General features: G+C 39.9%; 1 protein-coding gene across 6 annotated transcripts in view; it reads right to left on the bottom strand.

Annotated features, from left to right (window-relative positions):
• Window positions 1-22166, bottom strand: part of LOC122564877 (disabled homolog 2-interacting protein-like) — a 699362-nt gene that overhangs the window by 256310 nt on the left and 420886 nt on the right. For all 6 annotated transcript variants that reach the window (XM_087998388.1, XM_043720268.2, XM_043720270.2 and 3 more), the window contains one exon: window positions 4102-4205. In XM_087998388.1, coding sequence (XP_087854514.1) covers window positions 4102-4205 — 104 coding nt within the window. The remainder of the gene's footprint in view (window positions 1-4101; window positions 4206-22166) is intronic.

The raw sequence follows: 22166 nt of genomic DNA, 5'->3' as shown, positions 1-22166 counted from the left end.
AGTCTATACCATTCTGATTCTCCCAGTCTACCTGCATTTTGAAATCCTCCATAACAACTGTAGTACCTTTGCGACAGGCCAATTTCAACTCCTTATTCAACTTTCACCCCACATCCAGACTACTGTTTAGGGGTCTGTAGATAACTCCCATTAGGGTCTTTCTACCCTAGGAATTTCTCAGCTCTTTAAGCGGCAATTGGATAGGTACATGGATGGGTGCTTTAGCTAGGACAAATGTTTGGCACAACATTGTGGGCCGAAGGGCCTGTTCTGTGCTGTATTGTTCTATGTTCTATGTATATCCATGCGGACTCTATATCACCTGATTCTATGTCCCACCTCACAAGGGACTGAATATTATTCCTCACCAACAGGGCCAACCCACCCCCTCTGCCCATCAGTCTGTCCTTTCAATAGCACGTATAGACATCTCCCAGTCCCTGTCCACTTGAAGCCATGTCTCAGTTATACTCACAACAGCATACCTGCCTATTTCCAACTGAGCCTCAAGCTCATCCACCTTATATCTATGCTTCGTGCATTCATACATAATATTTTTAATTTGGTACTCCCCTCTCACCCATCCTATCAATCCCTATTTCACTTGACTATATTGTATGATCCCTTCTTGAGTTTTCTGCTCTCCAGCCTGAGGAACTGGAAGCAAACTGGAGATAACCACCCTGGAAGTCCTGCTTTTTAGCCTTCTTCCGAGTTCTCTGGAGTCCCGCTGTAGAATGTCCCTCCTCTTCTTCCTGACATCATTTGTGCCGACATGCACCACCACCTCTGGCTCTTCACCTTTGCCCTTGAGGATTCCCTGCACTCTGTCCGTGACGTCCTGGATCCTGGCAACACACCATCCTCAAATCCCGCCTGTTGCTGCAGAAACCCCCTTCAGTCCCTCTCACTCTATGATTCTATGACTTTTGTTTAAGTATAAAACTGAGTACCTCAATAAAATGTAATTTACTAGCAACAGACTGTGTCAAATTTGTAGCCACATAAACTAGTTTATTTCCAGTTTTGAAATAGATGGTTTTGATGAGATTTGAATTTTGGGAATGGGAATAGTGGTTATGCCATTAAGTTCTAAGATAGCACAAGCAATAAGGGTTTTATGACAGATAACCTTTATTGATAAGTCAAAGTCCATCTGATTTGAGACAAACGCAAAAGATTAATCACTTCTGGTCGAGGTTTACTTAGTTTTTTTTAGGTAAAGTCATGTGAAAGTTCTTTTTAGAACACAATTCTCGAAGTATTCCAAGAGATTAAAAGTTGGTTTTAATATCTTGTTCTATTTTATACCCTTACTAGAGTATTATTTCTTCTTTTTAAAAAAGCGTGTTGGTGCTTATTATGAATTAAATAAAGCCAATTTTTTTTCAGACCTGTATGTTATGGATTTCATGATTAACTTCTATGTTCAATCTCACTAAAGTTAATTTCTGGAACTTAGCAGCCTTATACAATGATTCTTAAAAATGGGCACTTTACAACGGGTCACATTCCAGATGGAAATGTCAGTCTGGAATATAACCCTGTTGTGACTACACCTATGGGCTGGCCATTGATTATTTTTTAATGAAAGCAGGGTCCTCCCTTTCTGAGAGAAGATTGCACTCGAGGCTCCCTTAGAAACATACTGCTCTACTTCCATTCTGACAGTTCTTTTGCAGCACAGAGTTGTCTGAGGAAAGCAAAGCATGCCACTTTCTCACAGCAGTCACTTTTATCTTCAGAAATTTAAGGGTCCAAATGGTCACCTTGACAGCTGCTGTCAAACCGTAAGTTCTTAAGGTAAATGTAACGTTAAACTGGTGATAGTGTAGAGTACCAGAAGAATACTGGGGTAAGGGTCAGGTACCAGCTGGGGAGGGTACAGGATGCTGGGATATGATGCCAGATGAAAAGCGAGTAGGGTACCAGGTCAGAATGCCAGCTGGATGGGGTATGAGGTAAGTACGGTGCCATCTGGGTGGACAGCACATGGATAGGGGTAGGGTGTTAGGTAATAGGATACCATGTGGGCAGGTGCCAGTTAAGTAGAGTGCCAATGCTAGAATGCCAGATGAATAGGGGGTAGGTTGCCAAATAAGTAGGCTGCAGGTAGGTAGGGAGCCAGTTGGATAGGTTTTCAGAGTGCAAGGGATGCAGTGTTTCAGGTAGATTGGGGTGGCTGCGAGAAATTATGTTGGGTCTGTTGGAGGGGACTTAGGTTTCAGGTTGGGTCCACCACGGAGGGGGGCTGGTGTAAGGTCCTGTTGGTCCTGCAGCAGAGGTTCAGGTTGAAATCAGGGAGGAGATGTTTTTTGGAGTAAGACACTTAACTGTGGAGTCAGTTTTAGATTTCTAAGGCATTGGGCAACATTTAGTAGTCCAACATTTCCTCTAATTATTTTAATTAATTTCACTGGAACTCTGAAATCTTTGACTTAAATAGGGCCTTTTGGAGGGCACCAGGTGTAACGGAATTGGCCAACAGAAAATACAATTTCCCAGGAAATTAGTTGGAGTACTGTATGTGGATCTGGTCATTGCACTGCAGAATGGATATGTTTGTACTTGGGAAGGTGAAGAAGAGATTCACTATGATGTTGCCTGGGCTGGAGCAATTTAGCTATGAAAAGAAACTAGATAGATTGGCGTTGACTTGATTAAAGTTGAGAAGCCTTAGATAAAATCAGATGGAGGTGTATGATTTGAGGGCACAGACAGGGTAGACAGAGAGAAGCTTTTACCCTTACCAGAGGGGTCAATAATCATTGGCACAGTTCTAAGGTAAAAAGTGGGAGGTTTACAGGGGAGTTGAGAAATATTTTCACCCAGAGAATTGTGGATATTTGGAACTCAAAGCCCGAAAGGATAATAAAGGCAGGAATCCTTAAGACATTTAAGAACGATTTAGACGAACACTTGAAATGCCATAGCATGCAATACTATGGACCAAGTGCTCGAAAATGGGATTAGAATAGATGAATGTTTGATGACTGGCATGAATACAACATGCCAAAGAGCCTCTTTCCATCCTGCAATATCCTATAACTCAGTCACTCTAATTCCTTTGGAGTTTGCTGTGATTGGAATTCCACAGAGTTCCGATGCTTAGCTCCCACCTACACGAGAATAATGGCCGTCCAGTCAGTGGAAAATCAGGGCCTATATTTCAATCAGGCAGAGTTCATTTTGTTTTTTTTTTCAATTCTGGGCTTTAATTTGAAGAATAAGACATAACATTTCATGCACAGATACTTCATCACTCTTGGGTCTTTATCCTAAACTTGCATTATAATCCATCACAAGAATTACTATTTGTGTCCAAATTATTTAGGAAATGGATAAATGTGAGATTGCATGGGTAAGTCAGAGTGGATCTATTGGCTATTTCATAAATCAAGGTAACAACAGGAATTTGCAGATACATGACATAGCAAATAAATATTTCATGGCATTTTACATAGAAGAAATGTCAAACAGTAAGACAGCAAGAATTGTGTCTGGTGAGAACAAAGCGTGCAAGTGTTTCATATCCTTGTAGGGAACTTTCACCTGACCCTTGCTGGTCTTGCACTAAGCAAAACAGGGCCTCAAAAAAACATAAATTCAAATGTTGTGTTTAATAACAGTGGGTTATGACTATATTTTAAAGTCTTGTGATTTCATTTGGCAGAGCACAAGATGTGAAAGAGGAACACACCAGAAGAGGGCAGACAAGTTAATTTTTAATAAATAATTTTCTAGTGAATAAGAAGGGGGAGCACTCTTAACCAATGTATAATAACTAAAACTAAAGTCTTAAGGTTCCATACTTTGTATTGAACTGTTTAATGCCCTTTTCTGCTCTACCCCAAGCTGTCCCACCTTCTTAACCCACCGCTGTAAATTGTTTCTGAGAGTGGATGGCTGCACTGTCTTGCACCCACCCACCAAGCTTGTATCATTGATACTGGACTCAGGCAGGGGTTAAGTTTAAAGCTGGGGAGTTAAAAATGGCCCGGGGCACATAAGTGAGATAGGACCAGGGAAATTAAATATTTCAATGATAAAAATTCAAACAAATAATCTTAACCTAGTCGTTAAATTTTTAAACAGTTTTACCGTCACACGAAAGGATGTAGAAGTGGGTGGTTCCACGGTGGGGTTATCCTCGGGAGTGTTCCCCGGCATGCTGCGTCTCCGGCCAGGTCTCTCAATTGGAGAATCTATGAAGAAAACATTGACAAATCTATTTTGGTGACTATGACAAGATAGCTACCTAGAAAACTTAATTGTTTCAAGATCATTTTCACATAAACTTATTGTTGCTGGAATTTGAACAAGTTTTGATGTATTTTAATTTAAATTTTAATTGTATGCTTGGTAATGCGTATTATGCTGTAGTACTGAGCCAACAGACTAAGAAAACCCCAGTGATTCGTGCAGTCACGTGGAATGCCAGGAAGCGAAGATCATCAGCCTGATGATTGGCCTGGTGGCAAAATAAGCTTGCTTGAAATTCTGTTGAAGATTACAGTGCGCTCAGCTCTAATGCTCTCCATAATTTACTATGCAACTAACAACTGCTGTTTTGGTTTACACACAGGAAATGGATAGCTGAGACAATGTTAAAAGAAAAGTGTTCTGAGAACCTTTGGAATGAAGACTTGGCATGTTATTGTCACTGCAGCAGAAAGAGAAATGAATAGGGAGAAAATTAGAAAAGATAATTGGCAAGTGTTCTACCAAATCATATGCTAGATGTAACAACTTTCTTTCATACCACAGTTTATGTTGCCAATTTTTGTAATTTAGCCAAACACAGCTGTCACATAACCTGCACAAGAGTCACAAGTAACCGGCAATAATTTGTGTGGTGGCACTGGTTGAGGGCAGAATGTTAACCAGCACACCAGAACTCCCTGAACCTCAATTATTTACTATGTTAATGACTTGGAGAGTAGAGAGACTGCAATATATCCATATTTATTAATGATATAAAACAGATGGGAAGCCATGTTGTGATGATTACATAAGGAACCTAAAAGTGGACATGGATAAGCTGAATGAGTGTGTAACAACTTGGCATATGGAGTTTAATGTAGGAACTTGTGAGGTTTAATGTAGGAAACTGCATTTGGTAGGAAGAATCAAAAGGGAGAAAATTATTTAACAAAGAGACTCCAAAAAAGTATAGCAGAAAGGAATCTGGGTGTTCTTGTTCATGAAACAAAAAGGTTAGTATGCAATGCAGTAAACAGGCAAATGGAATTTTGGAACCAAAAGTGAAAATGCTGGAAAATCTCAGGAGGTCTGGCAGCATCTGTAAGGAGAGAAAAGAGAGGTGACATTTCGAGTCTAACTGACCCTCTGTCAAAGCTTTGTCAAGGCCAATGGAATTTTGGCTTTTATTACTAGCTATTGGAGTTTAAAAACAGGGAATTCTTGTTACAACTGTACAGGTTGTTGGTGAAGCTGCATCTAGAATACTGTGTACAGTTTTGGTCCCTATGTTTTAAAAAAAATACAATAACAGAAAGTGTGAGAGAAACCCAGCAGATCTAGCAGTATCTGTACAGAGAAAAACAGAAATAATGTTTTGAGTCTAGTGAGCCTTCATCAGAACTGAAAATGGTTTTTTAATGTGTTGGGAGCAACCCATTCAAAGCAGGATCTAGGAGTAAGTAACTGACATGGAGGAAGCTGTTCATGTACTGTTAAACTCAGTATTGAGTCCTGATGGCTGTAAGGTACCTACGTGGAAGATGAGTTACTGTTCCTCCTCATCTACCCTTAAGAGTTGTGAAGGATAGATTTAAATGGAGGTAGACATATTTTGAAATATCAGGAAATTGATAGCTGTGCTAAGTTGACATGAAAACTGATTTGAGTCCTAGGCAGATTAGCCATGATTTTGCGTGAAGCTGAAAAGCCTACTCTGCTCCTATTTCTTAAGTTCTTATGCTCCTCTTCAATAGGTAAAAATGAAATATAAGCAGCATGAGTAAAATTAAAACTAATTAAGGAAGAAGTGTGACTCTTATAAATAGAAGACAAAATAGGAACTAAGGTTTGGGGGAATTTATTAATTTTGATTGAGGACACCCTACTGACAGAAAGAAGAAAATCTGGGTTAATTGGTCATTTTCTGGTTGGCAAGATGTGCCACAGGATTTGGTCCATGGGCCCCAAATATTTACAATTTATATTCATGACTTGGATGCAGCAATGGAAAGTACTGGAGTCAAATTTGCAGATGACATTAAAATAGGTGGGAAAGTAAGTTGCAAGAAAGAATTAAAAAATGTACAATTGGATATGGATTGGTTAGGTTCTTGGGCCAAAATTGGCAGATGGAATTTAATGTGGATAAGTGAGGTTATCCATTTTGGTCAGAAGAATAAAAAGGTAACTTATTATCCAAATGTAGATAAATTTAAGGGTGCTTCAGTACAGAGGAATCTGTGGCTTAGTGCACAAATTGCAGAAAACTAATATACCAGTACAGCAGTAATAAGACAGACATTTATTGCTAAAGGAAAATAGAATAAAAGTAGAAAAGTGTTGCTGCAACTGTACAAGACATTAGAGGTCATACCTGCAGTATTGAGTGCAGTTTTGAGGAGGGATGTCATTGCACTAGAGACTGTTCAGACACTGGTTACTAGATTACTTTCAGAGATAAATGATTTGTCTTAAGAGAACTTGAGCAGTATTTTAAAAATTGTTAATGGGATATGGGTGTCACTGGCTAGGCCAGTATTTGTTCCCCATTCCTAATTACCCTTGATGGTGAGCTGACTCCTTTAAACATTGCAGTCATTTGGATGAAGGGATCCAGGATTTTGACAACAACAGTGAATGAATAGAGTACAACTTGCAGGTGTTGGCATTCCCATATTCATGCTATCCTTGTCTTTCTAAATGGCAAAGATTTTGGGTTTGGATGGTACTATCAGATAAATCTTAGTGAGTTACTGCAGTGGATTTTTTCCAATGGTACACACTTAAATTACTGAGCATTGGTGATGAAGGGAGTGAATGCTACAAGTGAAGGATGGAGTGCTAATCAAATGGATTGTTTTGTACTGGATGGTGATGAACTTTGTAAATGCTATTGGAACTACTCCTGTCTTGTGCCTTGTGGATGGTGGACAGGTTTTTGGGGACAAAAGGTGAGTTATTTGCTGCAGCATTCCTAACCTCTAACCTTCCATTGTAGTCATAGTATTGAGGACTGGCCTATATCAGTTTCCTGTCAATGGTAGCCCCCAGGATATTGACAATGAATGATTTAGCAATGGTAATGCCATTCAATGTCAAGGGACATTGGTTAAATTCTCTCTTGTTGCAGATAGTTATTAATTGGCATTTGTGTGGCAGAATGTTACTTGCCATTTATCAGCCCAAGCCTGGATGTTGTCCAGGTCTTGCTGCATATGAATACACAATGCTTCAGTAGCTGAGGAGTTGTGAATGGTGCAATCATCAGCAACAACCCCACCACTGACTTTCTGACATAGGAAAGGTCATTGAAGCAGGTGAAATACTTGGACATGAGGAACCTCTGCAATCCTGAGGTGACCTATAACAACCATACCCATTCCTTTATGTTAGATATCACTCCAAACAGCAGACAGTTCCCTGCCAATTCCTACTGACTCGACTTTTGCTAGGTCTTCATGATTTCATATTAAGTTAAATCCTGCAAAGATGTAAAGGGCAGTCACTTTCACTTCAATTCTGGAGTTCATATCTTTTGTCCATGTTTGGATCAAGATGGTAATGAGGTCAGGAGCTAAGTGGCCCTAGCAGTACTGAACTGAGCATCAGTAAGCAGATTATTCCTTTGCAAATGCTGCTTGATATCAATTTTGAGGCTCTTCTCCTCACTTTGCAGATGATTGACAGTAGACTGATGGAGCAGTCATTGGTCAGGTTGAATTTGTTCTGTTTGTGAAGACAGAATATACTTGGACAATTTTTCACATTGACCAGTAGATGTGCATGTTGTAGCTGTACTAGACCAGCTTTGCTAGGGGCATATAGCTATTCTGAAACGCAAGTCTTCAGTACTATAGCCAGAATGTTCTCAAAGACCATTTTTGGGTGTGTGTGATAATATTTCTGGATATACAAAAAGTAATACAGTCAGTTGTGATGATAGAAACTTCAGGAGAGGGAATGAATCATCCATTTGATATTTATGGTTGTAGTGCTTCAGCCTTTCACCTTACGCTGATGTGCTGGATTCTCCCATAGTGGGATATTTGTGCAGTTTTGGAATCCACATTTCATGAGGGCTACGATTGCACCGGAAATGGCGCAGAGGTGATTTGTCAGGATGTTGGCTGGGCTGGAGGGTTTCAGTTATGAAGAGAGTTTGGTTAGGCTGGAGTTGTTTTCTTTTGAGGGGGACTGAGGTAATCATGATTGTTATGCATAAAATTGAGGGGCACAGACAGGCAAGACAGGAAGAAACTTTTTCCTGTGGTGGAGAAATAATGACCAGAGGCATAGATTTAAAGTAAGGAGGAGGAAGTTTAGAGGGGATGTGAGGAAGATACCTTTTCACTCAGGAGGTTGGTGAGAATCTGGAATTCACTGTCTGTAAACACACTAGAACCTGAAACCCTCAGAACATTTATGTAGTAGTTGGATGTACACTTGCGATGCCAAGGCAATAAACTGCTGGAAAATGGAATAGAATACTTATGAGCATTGAGAATAAAAGTTGGGCATAGTAGTGGTGCTTGAAATGCATTTTTTTGGCTCAAGTAACATCATTTACTCTGTCAGCCAACATTCCACCTATGCTGTTACTTTCCTTGATTCCACTTGTTTTATTCCTTTTTGGAACATGTCCTGAGAATCCATTGTATATTTCATCATATTGCAACCTGTTATCTCTCCAGTTGGTTGTTTTTTAAAAACACATTCATAATTAATCTTTCACACACCACTTATCTTGACAAATTTCCACTCCATTAAAAGGCAATTTAACTCCGGCATCTTAATATTCAGTGATGTTATCATCACTGCATCTCCATCTACCAACATCGTTGAGGTTACCATTGACTGGAAACTCAATTGGACTCGTCACATAACTAGTGGCTACAACACCTGGTCAGAGGATAGGAGTACTTTGGCAAGGAACTCACTTCCAACTCATCAAAGCCTGTCCATCATCTACATGGCACAAGTCAGGAGTGTGATGGAATAGTCACCACTTGCCTGAACGAGCACAATTCTAACGAAATTCAAGAAACTTGACACCAGCCAGAACAAAGCAGCCTGCTTTATTGGCACCACATCCACTCCCTCCACCACCAATGCTCTGTAGCAGCAGTGTGTACTATCTAAACTGTAGAAATTAACCAAAGATCCTCAGACAGCATCTTTCACACACATGACCACATCCATTTAAAAAGCCAAGAGCTGCAGATACTTGGGGCGACCAGCAAGTTCTTCTCCATTCCGTGCACTATCCTGACGTGGAAATATATATTCCTTCAACGTTGCTGGGTCAAGATCCTGGAATTTCCTCCCTAAGGTCACTGAGGGTCAACCTACAGCACATGAACTGCAGTGGCTCAGGAAGGCAGCTCACCATTATCTTTGCAAGGGCAACTAGGGACAGGCAATAAATGCTAGCTGACCAGTGATTCACACGTTCTATGAATGGTGCAAACTCAATGGGTTTCAGTCGTTGGTATGATTTGCTAGAATTCTTTGAGGAGGTAACGAGCAAATTAGACAAAAGACAATCAGTGGATATGTTCAATTTGAATTTCCAGAAGGCCTTTGACAAAGTGTTGCACTGAAGCTGCTGAATAGCATAAGAGCCCCTATAATTAGGGGCAACATACTGGCATGGATAGAGGATTGGCTGACTGGCAGAAGACACAGAGTAAGTATAAAGAGATCTTTCCTGTGATGGCAGCTAGTGAGTAGTGGAGCTCAGCAGGGACTACAATTATTCACATTGTACATTCACGAGCTGGATAAAGGGAACTGAGGGCATGGTTGCTAAATTAGCAGATGGCACAAAGCTAGGTGGAGGGGCAGATAGTGCTGAGGAAGCAAGGATGCTGCAGAAGGACTTGGGCAGGCTTGGAGAGTGGGCAAAGAAGTGGCAGATGGAATGCAATGTGGAAAAGTGTGAGGTCACACACTTTGTAGGAAGAATAGAGGCCCAGACGATTTCCAAATGGGGAAATGCTTCTGAAATCTGAAGCACAAAGGGACTTGGGAGTCCAGAGTTTAGTTTTGTTTAAACGTTAATATGCAGGTTCAGTTGGCAGTTAGCAAAACAAATGTAACATTAATACTCATTTCAAGAGGGCTAGAACACAAGAACAGAAGTGTACTGCTGAGGCTGTATAAGGCTCTGGTCAGATTGCATTTGGAATGTTGAAGGTGGTTTTGGGTCCTGTATCTATGGAAGGATGTGCTGGTATTGGAGCGGGGGTCCAGAGGAGCTTTACAAGAATGATCCTGGGATAAAAGGCTTGCCATATGAGGAACACTTGAAGACAATGGGTCTGTACTCGATGGCGTTTAGAAGGTTAAGGGGGAGCTGATTGAAGTTTACATAATACGGAGGCTTGGGTAGAATGGATATGGAGAACATGTTTCTTCTGGTAAGAAATAATAGGACATGACAGCACAGCCTCAGAGTGAAGGCAGACCATTCAGAACTATGAAGAAAAGGAATTTCTTCAGCCTGAGTTTGGTGAATCTGTGGAACTCATTGCCAAAAAGGGCTGTGGAGAGCAAGTCAGTGAACATATTTAAACAGAGATAGATAGGTTCTTGATAAAGACCATAAAACATAGAAGTGGAAGTAAGGACATTCGGCCTATCAAGTCCACTCCATCATTTAATCATGGCTGATGGGCATTTCAATGCCACTTACCTGCACTCTCCCCGTAGCCCTTAATTCCTTGCGAGATCAAGTATTTATCAATCGCTGCCTTGAAGATATCTAACGTCCCACCCTCCACTGCGCTCCGTGGCAATGAATTCCACAGGCCCACAACTCTCTGGCTGAAGAAATGTCTCATTTCCGTTCTAAATTGACCCCCTCTAATTCGAAAGCGGCGCGCATGGGTCCTAGTATCCTCGCCTAACGGAAACAAATTCCTTGCATCTACCCTTTCTAAGCCATGCATTAGACTTTTAAGTTTCTATTAGATCTCTCCTCAACCTTCTAAACTCTAATGAATACAATCCCAGGATCCTCAGTCATTCATCGTATGTTAGGCAGATTAATAAGGGGATCAAAAGTTATGGGAAGAAGGCAGGAGAATGGGGTTGAGAAACATATCAGCCATGATCAACTGGCGGAGCAGCCTTGTTGGGCGAATGGCTCAATTCTGCTCTTTTGGTTCAGGCATGCAAGTAGTTTTGTCATATTGATACCTCCTCTTTCAGTATGCCTGGTGCTACAGGCATTCTTCTTCATTGGTCCGGATTTGCCAGGCTAAGAGATTAGAAATTCTGGTTGAATACTACTCTGCTGCTGATTGCCCACACCATCTCATAGATTCTGAGTCTCAAGTTGCTAGAATGTTCAAAACTTCTATCATTTAGCATGGTGATTGTACCACACAAGATTGAGTGCATCTTCAGTGTGAAGACTGGACTTTGTCTCCATAATGAATCCTACCAGTATTGTCATGGATAGACACTCGTGACAGCTAGATTGGTGAGAATTAAATCAAGACAGACTTTTCTTCACCACTTGTTGTAGAATTAAGTCTAGCAGTTATGCCCTTTAGCACCTAGTCAGCTCAGTCAATTGTGTTACTAAGTGCCTCTTGGTGACAGAGCAGGAGGTTCCTTTGCTCATGTTTCACTTGATGTCTTGAGACTTCATGTGCCCAGAGTTAATACTGAAGATTCTTAGGTCAATTCGCTGCTGACTGTATACCACTGCAATGGCAACTCAGGCGGTTAGTGGAACAGGACATATCCAGGGATGATGGTGTCTATAAAGGTTTAACATGGTGAGTATGATATTCAGGCTGTTGCTTCACCAGTCTGTGGGACAGCACTCCCATGTTTGAAGAAGCCTCCAGATGTTAGTACACAGGACTTTGCAGAATGAATGGGACGGAGTTTGTGGTTTCTGGTGCTTGGGGAGAAGCTGGGCAGTTAGTCTAGTTTCCTTTCTGTTTTTGGTTTGTAGCAATTTGATACCAGTAGCTTGTCAAGCCATTTCAGATAGCAGTTAAGAGTCAATCATATTGCTGTGGAACTGGAATCACATGTAGGCAAGAGATGATAGGCAGATTTTCTTCTTAAAAAGGCATTCATGAGTCAGATGGATTTTTATTATGACCGATAATGGCTACATTACAGGCATTAGGTTAGCTTTTCATTTCAGGTCTCACAGAATTCAAATTTTATCTGCCATGTCCTAAGAACATTAGTCTGGTACTCTGGATTGAGAGTCCAGTTACATTATGACGGTGCCACCACCTCCCTCCTCCTATAGTGTTGTCCCTTGGTATTAAACTGAAGAATCAATCCAGAAGTGTAGACAAATGCCTGGAGTGGGACTCCAGAAGATATTTTCTTAGTGTACTGCTGAATAAAGACTACCACAGTAAAACTATTTTAAACTTTTCATCCGTGTCCCAAACCATGCCCTAAGGTGTAAATAACTTATATCACTGGATCTGGCAATGCTATCTTTACTAAATATTCTAAGGTACGCCTGAAAAAGACAATTGAAGGGTAAGATTTTTCCTTTTATGTAATTTTCTACCCTGGACCAGTTTGATTTCTGTGTTTTATAGAACATCCCAAGCCATGAGTGGATGACCTGACCCCAATACTCCTCTGTATTTACAAATGAAGATGCAGGTTCTCCCTCCAGTTTTCTCTCCCTCTCTATCGGGAATTGCTGGCCTTCATTTCACACCTCCCCAGTGACACAGCTGCAGCTATAATTCAGAGACAGAGACAGTCTTTAATAACTGGCAATACTGGATATTCTTGATATCAGCAATGTCAATAGATTTTTTTAAAGAATGTTTAAAAGCACCCCTCTAACAAATCCCCTTCCACACTTTTTCTTTCTATATTCCCTCTCGGATTTGTGACACTGTCCTTTCATGAGATACTGAAAATGTGCTATAAAACAATGATGGAAATGGTTGAGTTTTCTCTCTTTACAGCTATAAATCTCTCCCACAATCTTATGTCAGATATAACTTCAGATACTAGAGGGCTTTCCCTTGGATCTCCAATAAGCGAAAATTTGCTGGGGCTCCTTGTTGCACTGATATTGCGGGTTGTAAATCATTTCTCCTCTAACAGTTACACCTTTTGTTGATGTTTGGATCAAGACTGTGATGAGATAACTGATGGAACCTAAATGGGGCAGCTGTGAGGCAGGTATTGCTAATTCAGTAACTTGAGGGTAAGAATGATGTAATCAGTTTACAGATTTTCAAAGGAATAAAAACAATTAATAAAATGAAACAACTGCACTTAACTGTTCATTGAGAATTGTCAATGTGACATCAGTCAACTTAATTTCTCGACCCACCCCCTTAGCCATTTGAAACTACCTCCTTCTGAACTGACTGCACTCCATGCTCTGAGATCCAACCCTGATTTTATCATCAGGCTATCAGCTGGGGTGGGGCTGTTGTTGTCTGACCTCTACCTTGTGCAAGCTGAACACCAGCTCTTGGACACCTCCTCCTATCACCCCTAGACCATGGCCCCACCATCGAGCATGAGACCATTATTTCCGTGACTGTCACTAACCTCATCTCAATTGGGGATCTCCCCCTATTCGACAGACTCTCAGTTCACAGACCCCCAATCCCATACAGCCCACTTCTACCTTCTCCCCAAAATCCACAAACAGGATTGCCTGTTCCTACCCCGCTGTTATTTCATCCTACATCGACTCTATTTCTTCTCTCCTTGTACAGTCCCTCTCCATTTACATGCATGCACTTTACGTCAGTTTCAATATTTCCAGTTTGCAGGCAGCAGCTGCCTCTTCTTCACCATGGACATGCAATCCCTTTACACATCCATCCCCATCAGGATGGTCTGCTTCTTCCTGGAAAGACAGTCTAAACCAATCCATACACCACAACCACCCTACCCCAGTTAGCTGAGTTCATCCTCACTTTGAACAACTTCCTCTTGAACTCCTCTCAGTTTCCTCAGGTCCATAGTGTGGCTGTGGGTACCCATATGGGCTCCAGTTATGCCTGTTCCTTTGTGGGGTATGTGGAACATTCCTTATTCCAATCTAACTCAGGTTGCTTCCCACAACTCTTTCTCCAGTACATTAATGACATAATCGGTGCTGCTTCCTTCTCTTGTTCAGAATTGGAAAAATTTATCAATTTCACTTGCAATTTCCACCCTGCTTTCACCTTTACCTGGTCCATCTGATTCCTCTCTTCCCCTCCTCGACAGCTGTTTCCACTTCGAGGGAAAGACTGGCCATCGATGTACACTGGAAGCCCAACAACTCCCACAGTCACCTCTACTATACATCCTTTCTCACTGCTTCCTGTAAGGACTCAGTTCGCTTCTCCCAATTTCTCTATCTCCATCACATCTGTTCTAATGACGCCACCATCCACAGCGGGGGCCTCAGAAATATGCACCTTTTCCCTCAATGGATGATTTCCCACTACCATGGTCAACGGGGCTTTTAGCCATTTTCCACCCTTCTCCCACACTTTTGCTCTCCCAACTTTTCTTCCCTCCCTCAACAATGATTGGATGCAGAGGCTGGTGGGCTGGTAAGTGTGGGCTTGAAATACCCAAAGAATCATAAGCCACCATTTTTGTCACCTGTAATGTGATAACCAGACACACATTCCCCTCTCAACTCATTAGCATTCTTCAGGGACCATTCCTTCTGGGACACTCTGGGTAGCTCCTCCTCCATTCCCAACATTTCCTCACACCTCCACGCACCTTGTCATGCAATTGCAAAAGGTTTAATACTTGCCTATTTACCTCCTCCCATCCAAGGCCCCAGACACAGCTTCCCGAGGAAACTATTTATTTGTACTTCATTCAATCTAATCTACTGTATTCACTGTGTACAATGTGGTCTCCTCTACACTGGGGAGATGAAACATAGGTTGGGTGACCACTTTGCAGGACACCTACACTCTGTCTGCAAACATGATCCTGAGCTTTCAATTGCCTGCCACTTCAACACACCACATGTCTCCATGGCAACATTTCTGTTGGAGCCTGTTGCAGTATTTCAGCGAGCCTCACTGCCAGCTTAAAGAATAACAATTCATTTCTTGCTTGGGTCCCTGCAATCTCTAGGACTCAACATCAAGTTCAATAACTGTAGATTCCATTCTTTCATGTTCTTTTTTAACCCACACCACACCCAGTCCAGTTATGACATGGGTTGGTTTTAGCACAGTCATACATTCCCATGTACTCCTAGGCCCATTATCACATCATTTGGGTTGCATTTAGAACAGCTAACCCATTTTCTCACTCATAGTCTTCATGATCACTTATTCAGATTTTCTTCTATCCATAATCTCCTTGTTTACCTACTCTTTTCATGTCTTGCTCTGGGCTCTGTCTCCACCATCCGTTCACCTCTCTTTCTCCCCTTTCAGCATAAATACTATGTTTCCTACTACTATCAGTTCTGATGAAGAGTCAATGGATTGAAAATGTTAACTCTGTTTTCATACTACAGATGCTGCCAAACCTGCTGAGTTTCTCCAGCAATTTCAGTTTTGTTTTGTTAGAGATTGGTAACTGGTCAGGTTAACTTTGTTCTGCTTATTTGTGGGAAGGACATAGGCAGGCAATCTTCTACATTATCAGGTAGGTGCCAGTAGGAGTGAACTGAAAAGAAATACATCTCCTCAGAGTCACAAGCACTACCAACAACTGAAAACTCTGGTCCATTGAGGCTCTTTTTGCATATTTTATAAAGAATTCCAGAGATGGTGAACTACGTATAAGACTATCACTATTTTGCCCTACTTCTATACTTCAGTTTTAACTGCTTCTAAGAAAAGAGAACTTCATTCTTAATAAATCTGGGTGAAATTCAGATCCACATCTGAGAGATGAAAGAATATGTACTGATTTAGTATATCATCTGGCGGCTACTCCTCTTATTCCATAAATCTTTGTAACCAAACAAGTGAACCGGTTTTTTTCAACATGAGCAAGTGCGAGGTCTTGAACTTTAGAAAAAACAATACAGGCATGGACTTTTTTTTTTTAAAATGGTGAGAAAATACACAAAACCAACGTACAAAGGGATCTGGGAATGCTAGTCCAGGATTCTTGAAAGGTTGATTTGCAGGTTGAGTCGTGGTTAAGAAAGCAAATGTTATCATTTATCTCAAGAGGGTCGAATATAAAAGCAGCGACATGCTTCTGAGAATTCATAAAGCTCTGGTTAGGCCCCATTTGAAATACGGTGTCCAATTTTGGGCCCCACACCTCAGGAAGGACATACTGGTACTGCAGCGTGTCCAGTGGAGATTCACACTGATGCTCCCTGGAATGGTAGACCTAACGTAAGATATGCGACTGAGGTCCCTGGGATTGTATTCATTTCAGTTTAGAAGATTTAGGGGAGATCTAATAGAAAGGTACAAAATAGTGCATGGCTTAAAAAGGGTGGACGCTGGGAAGATGTTTCCATTAGACAGGGAGACTAGGACCTGTGGGCACAGCCTTAAAATTAGAGGGGATAATTTAGAACAAAAATGAGGAGACATTTCTTCAGCCAGAGAGTGGTGGGCCTGTGGAATTCATTGCCACGGAGCGCAGGAGGCCGGGACATTGGGTGTCTTCAAGTCAGAGATTGATAAATTCTTGATCTTGCTCGGAATTAAGGGCTATGGGGAGAGTGCGGGTAAGTGGAATTGAAACACACATCAGCCATGATTAAATGGCGGAATGAACTCAATGGCCTTGCTTCCATTCCTGTGTCTTATGGTCTAACCTGTGAAGTATCTAACATAAAAATGAAGAATTATACAGCACTGGAGGTGTTTATTGGGCCTATCTTGTTTGTGCTAGCAGTTTGAAATAGCTATTCATTCAGTCCTGCTCTCCTATTGTTTTCCCATAGCTCTAAATTATTTTCCTTTTCAGGTAAAAGTCCAAATATAGTTTGAAGATCAAACTTTTAAATAATTACCATTGAATCTGCTTCCATTATTCTTTCAGGCAATAATTCCAGATCATCATAATTTCTTGTGTAAGAAAACATTCTCCTGGTATCCCTTCTGGTTCTTTTGCCTGCTTTTCCTTATTTCACTCAATCATAACACTTTATCATTTTCAATACCTTTATTAAATCTCACCATAACATTCTGCTGCTCTAAAGCAAACAACCCCAGTTCTTCAGTTTTTCCACATAACAAGCCACTTATCACTGGTATGATTCTATAAATCTGTCCTGTATTCTTACCAAGGATAAAATTTGATGCCTTGGATTTAGGGTTCGGAGTTTAAAACATATTTTTAAAAATTAGAAACACATTTCAACATGCCAACTAGATAGGTTTGAGTGGGCAATTGACGTGTTATCCAGAAACTGGTTCAATTTCCAGTATTTTGTTGAACTTGCATGAATCATATTTATGATCTATTTTACATTTAACACAGATCCCCTGGTGAACCCGGCAACTGCAGAGAGGAGACAGTAGTTGAAAGGAGAAGGTAAGGTTTCCAACACTTTGTGTTCTGCATGTGATCTTCTCCCACGACCATTTCCACTCCTTGGTCAAATCATTTTTGATGTACAATCTCCTCTCACTATCTACTCTTTCTCAAGATGTTCACTTTCCCGGTATCTGATCTCAAGCCAAGAATGGAGCCCTTTCTAATTTTAGTTTCCTTCCTGATGTCCACTCCCTACTTGATAGAGTCTCCTTCAATAGTCCAAATCTCCTTCCAATGTTTTGTTTCCTGATCGTGAAAATATTCTATCAATGTTCACAACTCCTCTGGTGTCTGCACCCCACCCTTCCAAACCTTACAATATTGGCTTTCGCTGTCAAATAGATTTTCGATTTTCAATACTCAATATCACTTCCTCTCTCCCCCACCCTACAAACTCTTCCTGCTGTCATTTCTTCTAATGTCAGATCTCCTTCTGATGTTAACTCCTCTCCTGGTGTACGATACGCTTCTAGTGTCCAATTTTGTCAGATGTCCAACTATCAGCTGCAGCCTGGATACTGAGGCCCACGCATCTAACATTCAGTGAATCTTTCAATAGGTCAGCATGAATATACAATTTGATGTTTTGAAACCTCATCATATATTCTTGCTCCAAATAAGCTGATTCATTCTGTTCTACTTGTTAGCAATACAGAAATGTCCAAAAGAGAATATTGTGAATTTCATTCTAAAAGTGAAGTTATTGTTTAAGTGTTTAAAAATACCTAGAAATTGTACAGCAGGTTTTGGGGAAAATAGCATAACATTCAAAAATCTTATCGCTCATATGTTATATTAGAAATTCAAAATGTGTAGTGGCAAATTAACTTAAGCTATTGGTTAAGATTAGGAAAAAAAAATCATCATTGTCACAGACAGAAGCTAGAAATTAAAAATTGTTGTAGCTGTTGTTAACAACACCCTTAGGTGTATAGCAGAGAACAGAAAGCTCTGTGCAACAAAGCTAATGAGTTTGATTATTGTAGCATACATCATTTATTTTGAGTTTTATATTATGGAAAAACACATTAAATCTGTACAACAACTAAACACTATATGCAGTTGGACTCAAAGCTATTGTTATTGTTTTATAAATTGAGGCAATTTAGTGGCATAAAACAGTGACAGTTGTACCTTCAGCTTAAGAATCAGTCAAATTAACTTCAACATGCTATTCACTCCTGTATAGCATAAATAGCCTACTTAAAACTTTTTTTAAACATACCGGCAACATAACCAATTGATTTTGCCTTAAAATTATTAGACTTCTACTACCCCTGAAAGGTTCAAGGAATTTAATCACTCAGAAATAATTCATTTTTATCAAAATTTCTAAGACGCATATTAATAATTTGGTCTAGCTATTTCTGTAAAAATTGGTACTTAACATGACCATAACAGGTATCCTGAAAAGAAGGGATACAAATTACTAATCTACGCAACACATTGAATCAGCTACTTGTTTACAAAAACAAAATATTGGATTTTCCAGAAATCTGAAATACAAACAGAAAATGCTACAACTACCCAGCATGTCTAGTAGAGCTAGAATCACATCTAATGGTGGATAAGTATTGCATCTAATAATGGAAAAATATATCCACTATTAGATGGAACTCTGCCATTGGAAATCATTTTATTAAATAACAGACTGTGCTACGAGTTACGCTGGAAAATAATTTAAGATCATCAGTCGGGCTCACAATACAATGCTTTTGCATGTGCTGGAAGCTATGCTCGTAGATACTCAGGAATCCTGTTTTGTGTAGGCAAAAGGAATTTGTTTATATCTTGTATCTTTTTCAAGGATAAAAAAAAAATTGTGCCTTATCCTGGTGGTAAAACTTTGACCAATCAGGATCTACCTGCCTAGTCTGAGAATTAAGGTTGACAGTAAACTGTTTTTATTGCCTCATGCCAAAGATAGCCCAACCAATCAGCACTCACTTCTCATTCTGTATAAAATGGTATCCCTTTGATCAAGTTTATTTCTTGCTTGGTAGTTCTGATAAGTGCAAGATGAAAATCTTCAGCTTCTCATCTTTCAGCAATGGTTATTATACTTTACCAACAAGAATATGATAAACTCCATCATACTCAAATAGCCATCCAAATGATTGACAATGTGAAGCAATGCGAAAAATAAAATTAGCTTCATACCTCCTGGGTTGTTGCAGGCAGGAAACTTGCATTTTTATGAATTTAATTTAAATTTTTTTTATTTTCTCTCATGACTTCTTGAACAGTATCATGTTTCATCACAGTACAGCAAACTTTGTTTTAAACAGTATCTTATGAACTGGCAGTATTGAAAAAAACTGGCAAAAACGAAATACATCAAATACTGGAAGTTTACTGTACTATCGCAATCTCCATGACATCTAAGTAGTCAGTTTAGGGTGTACATGAGAAGTCAGCCGATAAGTTTTGATTAAGTCAAAGTTGCATTATTATTTAAGTGATTTATGCTATAAATAAAGTATAACAATGATGGGTATACCCCCTGCTTTGTGTTTCTATTACTCTTGATCAACTGGAATACTTTATCAACCAGCACACTCCTGATCCCATAGGTGCTGATTAATAAAACGTTTGCTGCATTCAGTTCCAACTTGTTATATCTACCACTGGAGCTAGCCTGAGTGTAAAATCAGTTTAAATGTCTAAGCAAACTTCTCAAATGTTTCTGTTTAATTCCTGGGTGCATAATCATTTTTCTATGAAGCACTTGGCTTGATTTATTAGGATATAATTAACATTTCCAAGTAGGATTGTTGATCCAAAGTTCCTCCTCATCTATTCTGCTTAATGTCTAATCCCAAAGAACCCCAAAGCCAGACTTCCAATCTTAAATTCCCTTTAAATCTTCTTTTTCCACATTTCTACAGAATTTGAGCACTTTGCTACAAAACATCAGCAACATACGTTATAAAGATGCCTGCCAGATTCTCTGTGATACTGATAGAACATTGCTCAGTTTGCTTTAAACTTAAAGAAATGCAGCAAGATAGACCTAACTGAGAAAAAACAAACCCCCGCTGCATGAAATGTTCAATTTCCACAGCTTCCCTTTGAGATCACCTACTTTTTGAAAGCGGCTTCAAATGTACTTCCCTTTGAAAGTTTACCTTGCAGAAATACAGCTTTTATAATAAATATGACTTACACTCCCAGCAGTATACAGCTAAAAAAGCTAAGAATGTCTTCAATGTCATCTCTCCTGTAATAGTGCTCCAAAGGCTAGTGCTTCCAAATAGACCTGTTGGACTTTAACCTGGTGTGTGATTTTTAACGTTGTACATGCCAGTCCAACGCCGGCACCTCCAAATGAGATAATAGGGGAATTAGTCTAAAATCTTGATCATAACATTTCCTTTTGAAATTCCAAACATTAGTCTGATGTTAACCTTATATTCACATCATTCAGCGAGTATTTTTCCTGTGCATATCCATCTGTATGATAAAGAAACAAAATCAGAAATTTCTAGGAAACTCAGGAGATCTGGCAGCATATATGTAGAAGAGAAAACAGAATTAATGTTTTGAGTCTAGTGACCCTTCTTCAGATCTTGATCCAAAATGTTGACTGTTTTCTCTCCACAGATGCTGCTAGATCTGCTGAGTTTTTCCCAGCAATTTCTGTTCTCGTTTCATATTTCCAGCAAACACAGTTCTCTATTAATTTTTAGTGCATGATAAGCCTAGCTGTGTTCTGTCACCTTTGTGTAAATACGGAATTCTTTCCAGCTCTCCAACTCTTTTTGTTTGGAATTCTTTATTATGATTTGTTTGTAGCCACTAAAACTTCTTGATCATATGAGCTTCTACTTCTCATCACACTCCCAGTAGTTCCATTTTCCTTGCTATTGTCAAATGATAATGACTACTCACCCTCCTCTTTCGACTGGGACTACTACAAACTCTCTCCCTCCTTTCATCGAATTCCTTTCACAAGTTTGTGTTCTTTTCCTAAGTTTATGTTCACTTCTAGATCCACATCCAGAAATTGCGCTGGATTTTCTCACCTTCCACTGTTTTATCTCACTATGTTAACCAATGAATCTTATTTTATCTTCCTCATCTTGCACGTTTAGTCAACCTACACATATTTGCTGGTGGTTTTCTGTTCTCACGGTAATAGTGACAATTCTCTACTCACTTGTGTGTATGTTACTTTGGTATCTCCATTACTCAGCATACATTTCTTTTGGTTGTTATGTTCTGGTGTAAAGAGCTTCATTGCAATATCACTTCATCATATTTCGTAAGTTATAACATGGATCTCATAATTTGATCCAATATACATATATAGAAAATGAATGACATCTCATCACCTAACTTGTTCAGATTCTGCTAATACCAATTAATTGAGAGGAAAGCACCTTAGCAGTTCAGTTTCCAGACTGTAATACTACTGTACTTGGACCTTTCCACTCTTTTTGCTCCTTTATTGCAAAATACCATGTTCCCTA

This window comes from Chiloscyllium plagiosum, unplaced genomic scaffold, assembly GCF_037043375.1.
Source record: "Chiloscyllium plagiosum isolate Xiang-an unplaced genomic scaffold, Cpla_swu_hap1 HiC_scaffold_21, whole genome shotgun sequence".
In the NCBI taxonomy this organism is placed as follows: domain Eukaryota; kingdom Metazoa; phylum Chordata; class Chondrichthyes; order Orectolobiformes; family Hemiscylliidae; genus Chiloscyllium; species Chiloscyllium plagiosum.
This window is presented reverse-complemented; position numbering and strand designations above follow the sequence as displayed.